The sequence below is a fragment of the Sphaeroforma arctica genome (assembly GCF_001186125.1).
Source record: "Sphaeroforma arctica JP610 unplaced genomic scaffold supercont1.366, whole genome shotgun sequence".
Lineage (NCBI taxonomy): Eukaryota > Ichthyosporea > Ichthyophonida > Sphaeroforma > Sphaeroforma arctica.
Genome location: NW_014040192.1, coordinates 5,465 through 13,345, shown reverse-complemented (window position 1 = coordinate 13,345; position 7,881 = coordinate 5,465). Strand labels below are relative to the sequence as shown.

The window sequence follows — 7,881 nt, the reverse complement described above, 5'->3', positions numbered from 1 at the left end:
TGTTATTATTTTTTTATTAGATAGATAGATATATATATATATATATATATATAAATATGTATATATATAGATATACTTTTGCATACTTTGAAAGGCAATTTCATGATAAATTGTTATTCAAGCGCGTATAGTATGGCGTTTGCAGTTGTCTGCGTATATTTAGCTATAGTTTCAATATCGCCGTAGTAGGCATTTTAAAATCGTGCAGCTGTACCTAGTCTTTACCGTTAATTTGTTTTTATCTGACTTGTTCTGAGTCTTGACACTTAGCTTCAGGGTTTCATTACTCTACTACAATCTGAATGAAGAATATCTTCTTGAACACTCGGTGGTCATCCAACACTACATGGAATATATATAAATGCGACGTTCCTATCAAGAGTACACTGACTCGCCCGTTGTAGTAATGCATACCTCTCCATATGAATCCGTCATGTTATCCAACTCAGTGAAGCTCAAGAAATTGTTTTTGCTGAGCGCTAAGGAATTCATTGTGGTATCAGCAACGCGCTCTGGGTTTGTGTTCACGTTCTCCAAGTCAAATTGGGACATGCCCCTTCTAACAACCCATATGAACCTCTGACGTAGTCTCCATTTCCTGTAAAACTTCTGAATAGTCGCAGCAGCAGCATGGTGTGTATGTGTGTATACCACATTGCAGGTATCAAAACCATCAGAATGTGCTTGCAAGGCGGACGGGACTCTACTGTCGCCACTCATCCCGACATGCGATGCTGACTGTGCAATGTGATACCTGTGTATTGCCTTCGCTCAACACTGACAGGCATGAAAAACTCGATTTATGTGGTATATGTGCCGTTTTGTTCTGACTGAGGCTAAGCTATATGTACCTCTAGTGTGCCACCCCGGAGACTCAGAAATATGTTCTTTCACGTACACTCTTGTAGATTGCAATATAAATGTCAAATGAACGAAGGTGGATTCTTTATCTGGGGCGATCGCATTCCATTCTGAAATATTTTTAGGAAGAAAGTGCGATGCCAAAACTCATATTGAAATCAAATTTGGATGGCAGCCACACGGCACGCAGCCCCACCCTCAGATAATTTGATATGCACAGGGCTTGAAACAGTGAAAGCCAATTTCAGAGTCCAAATTCTATTATTTTTGGGAAATTTGGAACGGAACTGATGATTCCGATCGAAATAAATCAGGATTTCTAGCATTTCTATGAGGTCATTGACTCATCATTAGTCACACAATAAAATGACAATATATTGGACAGGCACTGTGTGTCAGTGATCGTTGCTGATACCAGGTCCAATGGGAAATTCGATATGTTCATTGTAAACGAATAGGAATTCAAAACTTCCCCTACTTTTACAATTTATTTTTCTACAATTTATCCCGTAGCGGCGTTTGCTACGTACATATGCTACATACATCGCCTCGTGGCGCTGGGCGGCATGACCTGCAGCCTGGCTTATGCATGTATAATCAGTTCCTATTACCATCTGGCAAATACAAAAAAGAGATCGGGATCTATTCTCGTGTCAAAAATAACTTATATCGTAGCGATTCAATGATAATTCTCCAATTAGCCTAGTAACAACTTTCGTTCTCACATCTAAACCACTTGTTGGTCAGTACTGCACTGTCGCATATATTATTTCAAATTGCTTGAAAACTGTTGCTAAATTACAAGCAAGATTAGAATCTCGAAAATAAAATAAAATCTGTAAAGTATGCAATTTAGTTCTGATGCTTAGTTGCGGTAGCTGTATAGTTTATTTTCATTGCGCAAAGAAAGTACCCGAATCAGCGGCCGCAAACGGTTCATGAGATACCGACCTACTTGTACTTCGTATTTGTTGGCGACGGTAGAGTGGACTCGTTCTCCCCCCTTGTCCATTTCTGTTAAGCGAGTCGGGGATAGTAGGTTCACTGACGATTTATGTGCTTTGGCCAGTCTTAATCAATGTACATCGATCACCACTACTATCGATAGTATGAGACGTGAGGGGTTTAGGTCTGCGAAGTACTTTACATAATTTAAGGCGCTTTGAGATGCACCGTTAATAATAACGAGAAAGTTTGTAGCTATGGTATTTTCAAGCTGTCCTCAGTTTTTTGTTGTTGCTTATGCATGAATACACCTTCAAATCCAATATGACAGTTCGCTAAGGTATAGTCTCTCGAAAAGAAGTTGTACAGCTTTGAGTCGGAAACGATGCCGAACTAGTCTTTATATACAGTACTTCATGTATTTGTCTAGCTGTCCAGCATACGTTCCCAATTGTAGACTCATACCTATTAGTTAAATATAAATGGAATACTTATGGTAATAGTAATACATGCCGCCAAATTCTACGTTATCAATCATCACTGCCTTTTTTGGTCGTCAATACTCCGCTATCACGGCCGCTGGCACGCACACAAGTCACTTGCCTCAAAACTCTAACCTCAATCCGTTTAAACTTTATAAATAAATATAAAAAAGAGAGTCCAACCTAAAAAGATCAAAGTAAACGTTTATTTTTTTAAACAAAGCGTTTATTAGCACGGGTCAAAAGTCTGGAAAAGTTCAACCTACTTTTAGAACTGTGTGGACATTCCAGCGTATTTTTATCAACACTTTGCACCTTAGGGCTCTGAACATACGCCCGTATCGATAACTATAGGGCCCCCATTGAACGCAAACGCTTTTATATCCAAAGCGTATACGTTTTAAACGCAAAATATCATGACTAAGGAGTACACGACCCTCTCGCTCTGTGTATTAAATAGACTGTAGAGTGTAGAGTGTAGAGCCCCTATTGTATGTATATTTACTCCTGTAAATGGACATGTGAACAACAGGAAAGTCCAGAAGCGACACAACTGTAGACTACATAGCCTACAACCAGACTGGAGATAGGGTGTGAAGCGAGCCATATCATTCGATAAATACTTAAACACAGTAGTTCTCGGATTATATATTTACTAGAAGCACACACACCTTTGCTCATACCTCAAATTGGACGCTAGACTTACACACCCATGTTCATATCTCCAATTCGTCACGCAACCAGTTGTAGATCAATAGCCCTATCTATACGTCGCACCATGTCGGCTACCACATTTAACGGCGAAGACGTGTACATACAACTACCACAGATACGCTTAGGGGCTCGTCGGTTTGGGAAGAAAGACCATCCTCTGCTGGTGGCATTGCATGGGTGGCTGGACAACGCCAGTAGTTTCGAACCCTTGGCCCGAAGACTCAGTGGCGAATATGGATATCAGGTGCTAGCGGTGGACTGGCCGGGACACGGGCTGTCTGAGCATAGGTATGTTATTAGCGGCGTAGAAGGTATATCACAGGCACACTGTAGTATACCTGGGGCGTGTATTTTCATATTATATCCGTAGGCACTTCTGCACTCTAATCAGTAACTTTAGGAAGCATAAGTAGGAAGAGTTCGAGTGATACACAAGTACATGGCTGGCTGCCATACACCATTTAAACCCAGGAAGGTTGAACCGAACACTACCTTACATAAGAATGAAACACACGGATGCACATTTGCCACCTGTTTGTTATCACGCCGATGTTAAGATTTGTTATTCTGGTTAATATGGAGAGTACAGTCGAATGACGTTGCTGCATGCAATGCAATACAACTGCTGGTCCAACTAGACACTCAGCATGTGCATGTGTGATTGTGTATAGGCATTCTGCCCATGTATTTGGATGCACATGCACACGCGCACATGCACTTTGACTGGCTAGTGAGGGGTTTGCAAGTGATATTCACATCTTTAATATGCAGTACTGTAGCAAATCTGGATCGAATTGGAGTAGTGAACTCTCTTTCTACGCCTGTTAATATATTGTCGTCGCCAAGCAGATACTTGTATATATCACATACTTGTATGTACAACATACTTGTATATATCACATACTTGTATACATCACATACTTGTATATATCACATACTTGTATACATCATATACTTATATATATCACACACTTGTATACATCACATACTTGTATATATCACATACTTGTATATATCACATACTTATATATCACTTAATTGTATATATCACTTATTTGTATATATCACATACTTGTATATATCATACTTGTATATATCACATACTTGTATATATCACATACTTGTATATATCACGTACTTGTACATATCACATACTTGTATATATCACATACTTGTATATATCACATACTTGTATATGTGAATGGTGCCCCTACTTGTTGCGTACGCCGACAATCTCTCCGTCTCATCATCAACTAAACACGCTATACATACCCCACAGACCCGGCATGTACCCTCTCCACTTTACTGACTACATGCTCGACCTGGACATGCTGCTAAAGCACCTTGACCACGACAAAGAGTACAGAACTCCCACCGCCATAATCGGCCATTCAATGGGGGGGTTGATCTCCAGCGCCTTCTCCGCCACCCACCCCAACCGCGTGAAGAAACTGGTTGTGATTGAGGCCGTATCACCAATGTACGAGAAACCGGGCAAGTCCAAGGCCCGCCTGGTCAGAGCAACCGAGAAGTACGATGCCTGGTTGCTCAAGATGCATATGCGTGCACTCGCCGGCGAGGATACCAGCAAGCCGCGTATTGTATACGAATCGGTTGAGGTGGCCGTACAAGCACGGGCCAAGCTGACCGGCATGGACGCGGAATGGTGTCGTCTGCTGTGCGAGCGGAACCTCAGTGTGCACGAGGGAGGGGTGGCCTGGCGGTCAGACCCGCGCCTGCGCATGGAGTCGTTGTACCGGTCCTCTTTCGAGCATGTGGACAGCCTTATGACCCATGTGGAGACCACCACACTCATGATTGCGGGCGACAAGGGGTTTGAAGACCTCCGCAAGGCCATGCCCAATGCTCGTAGGTGGTACACGAAGCTACAGGAGTGTACAGTCGCCGGGGACCACCACCCGCACCTGTCTAATGCAACGGATGTGGCTAAGGCGATAGCCGACTATCTGAGTGCAGAGGACTCGGTCGAGGAGATTCAATCGTGAGCGGTGCTTTGACTGAGGTCCTCAGGGTACGAGTACGGGGACGCAGAGATGATAGGGCAAGAGCAAGGTGTAGGTAGCGTAGGTGCTTCTGAGACCAAACCATTGGTAGAAGTGGGTGCAAAACATACCGTAGCTCTATGTGGGAGACGGTGGCGAATCGGCGGTAGTCGCACACAGAGCGATGCGCCTCGTGCCCTGTCCAATCCCATGGGGAAATGGACAGGGCAAAGAACAGTCCTTTTAAACGCCATCCTATTGCGTTTAATATTGAAGGTTCTGGTACCGTGGGGACACACACACACAGATTAACGTCGACGGGCGGTATAGGCGAATACTAGTCCAGCGCATTGCGCTGTGGTTGGGAGTATTGACTCTTGTGTGCGAGAATCTGGATATAGCGTATAGCGTTATAGGGCTTAAGGTTTTAGGGTTTTGAGTTTTACATAGTCAAACTGGACCGTGTGGCAAACACGGGGGAGAGTGTAGTGCAAGCCATGTGCGTGCTTATCCGTTCTCAGAGGGGCGGATGTGAACACAACAAACAAGGGACGGGAGCTATATTAACGTATTCATACTTCACACGTCCGCCGTCTCCCATTGCGCGCACAGTGAGGAGATAGGCGCTCAGACTTCTGATACAGAGTTGTCTGTAGGTAGGTGGGCATATGTGTGTGTGTGCCTTGGGGGAGGGTGTGTGGGGAGGTGTTACGGGCGGATGCTGTTCGCTTGGTAGGTAGGTATAGTGCCATTCGACGTTCAACCGAGTACGGCCAGAGGGGTGGGTGGCGAGTGCCTCGGCCGATGTAAGGTACTTCTGGTTGGGAATGAGTTTTGCTGAACTCACACAGCGGCAGACAGAAGGCTATCCAGAGAATGTAGAGGACTCTATTGGATATGAGGTAGATAGGTCACCTATGGTTGGTTAAGAGAGTTATTGTGCAGAGACGACAGACTGCCTCGAGGGTGCATGGCGGAGGGTGTACACAAATGTGTGGACAAGCATGTATGATGCTCATACAACTGGTCGAAATCATCTACACTGTGGCTATAGACCACGTACGCGGAGATGATGGCAGAGACAGGTATAGGATACAGTACATATGCCCATGGGTGCTATGTCGATAGGGTGTATATAAGGGGGTAGTTGGTTCCTTATGTGCAAAGGACTTCAAAGTTCTCGTTGTATGCTGAGAATCGATAAAAATACGATTTTGAATAGCCTGTCCAGCGAAAAATCCGATGCCGGACCCCATTGAGTACAAAAGCAATGTATGTAGCTAGTATCGGAGAAAGAAAAAATATACGCTCACTGCCGTCGCACCTATACGTTAGCCAAACCTAACGATTCCAAGTGGTATGATATCTTAGTGTAACGTAATGGACTGACAACTTAGTAAAACGTAAACGTCTCCAGAAGGTCGTACACTATAGCGAAGCGAAGCTGCCCCTTATACTCTGATGAGAAGTTGAGGAAGCATTGACTAGAGTAGCGGGAGATTTTGCAGCGGCGATAGACAGTCGGGGTATCCTAACTTAACGTATACCTCTAACGTACATTTACACATACATTGGCGGACATTGGTTTTGTAAGCAATGTATGGTATATAAGTTATACTATACAAGTTGTACGTGAGTATGTCGCGTATGTTGTAAAGTTGTGTATGTTGTATGGGTTATCTTGGTTATATAGGCCATATATTTTATGTAGATTCTGTAATTTGCACAAGCTCTGTAAAGAGTTTAGGTTTTATTGGGTTATATACGTTATAAATTATATAAGCTGTCTGTGTTATATATTATATAAGATATATAAATCATATAACTTGAATTATATAGGTTATGCATATTGTATAGTTACAAATACATATAAGTTATATGTTGTCATACACTAATATACTTTTTTTTAAATATGTTATTCAAGTTGTATAAATCATACAACTTGTAGGTTATGTGTTATAAAATATAGATAAGTTATATAACATACATAAGTGGTATATTATATTGCCATACAAGTTTTATAAGTTAAGTATGTCATATTATATAGATAATTATACAGGTTACATAAGTTATGTATGCTATATACGGTATTAAAGTTATATAAGTTGTGTATCATATAAGTTATAGGTTATGTATGTTGTAAAAAATAGTCGTCATATAAGTTATATAAGCTATGTATGTAATATAAGTTATATAAGCTATAAGTTATACAAGTTACACAAAGTCTCTGCCAAAAGTCAGACTAGCCGTAAGTACCAACTCCCCTAGTCAAGCATGTGCCTGTTTAAAATACGTCTGTTTATTCCTCGTCGTCACTCTCAGCCTCAGCCTCTTCTACTAAACTACTGATTGATTCAAACAGATCATCAGGGACAGACCCAGCATCCAGGTCACGAGCCTTCTGAATGACTGTGTAGGCGTGTTGGTACTGTAGTTCACTATTCGATGAGTCTGAGTCTGTCTCGCTTTGTTTGCGTAGAGGCGGGTAGTTACCCTCCCATTGGGCTTCTTCGGCTTCCGCGTAAACGTTGCCAGCGATGACGTGCATATCACTTACCTGCTCCGAATATAGGAATAAGAGCATTTATATCAGAAGCGGATGAAATCTTTGAGGAGATCATCGTAGTCATATATATATATATATATATATATATATGATGCAATTTGTATTTGCGACGTAGAAGCACCACAAATACAAGTGAATATTTTTAACTGTAAATATCATGTTAGGGTATCGTCGTAATTGCATCTATAAAAATGCAGTCAAATAAGGGTATAAGCAATATATATATATATAGACACACACACATATATACATATACATACTTATACACACACACACACATACACACACACACACACACACACACACACAC

The 7,881-nt window shown here is 42.0% G+C and overlaps 3 protein-coding genes across 3 annotated transcripts in view; 1 reads left to right on the top strand and 2 right to left on the bottom strand.

The window, feature by feature from the left end:
• SARC_05627 (hypothetical protein) overlaps positions 1 to 552 on the bottom strand; it is a gene marked incomplete at its 5' end in the record, with an annotated part of 10,305 nt that extends 9,753 nt beyond the window's left edge. The window contains one exon of the mRNA XM_014300503.1: positions 415 to 552. Within this exon, the coding sequence (XP_014155978.1) occupies positions 415 to 552 (138 nt within the window). The remainder of the gene's footprint in view (positions 1 to 414) is intronic.
• A 2,274-nt stretch (positions 553 to 2,826) lies between these two features.
• SARC_05626 (hypothetical protein) lies at positions 2,827 to 6,505 on the top strand. Its single transcript, XM_014300502.1, has 2 exons — positions 2,827 to 3,290; positions 4,282 to 6,505. The coding sequence occupies exons 1-2, from the start codon at positions 3,001 to 3,003 to the stop codon at positions 5,006 to 5,008; spliced, it is 1,017 nt and encodes a 338-aa protein (XP_014155977.1). The 5' UTR covers positions 2,827 to 3,000; the 3' UTR covers positions 5,009 to 6,505.
• A 799-nt stretch (positions 6,506 to 7,304) lies between these two features.
• SARC_05625 (hypothetical protein) lies at positions 7,305 to 7,626 on the bottom strand (the record flags this gene model as incomplete). The annotated part of the gene is made up of 2 exons (XM_014300501.1): positions 7,305 to 7,519; positions 7,563 to 7,626. 2 exons carry the CDS (start codon positions 7,624 to 7,626, stop codon positions 7,305 to 7,307), a joined length of 279 nt encoding a protein of 92 aa, XP_014155976.1.
• Between the last annotated feature and the right edge of the window lie 255 nt (positions 7,627 to 7,881).

Coding starts and splice junctions, on each gene's coding strand:
- SARC_05626 (XM_014300502.1), top strand. CDS start 3,001: ATGTTCATATCTCCAATTCGTCACGCAACCAGTTGTAGATCAATAGCC. Junction 3,291..4,281: donor CACGGGCTGTCTGAGCATAG/GTATGTTATTAG, acceptor CATACCCCACAG/ACCCGGCATGTACCCTCTCC.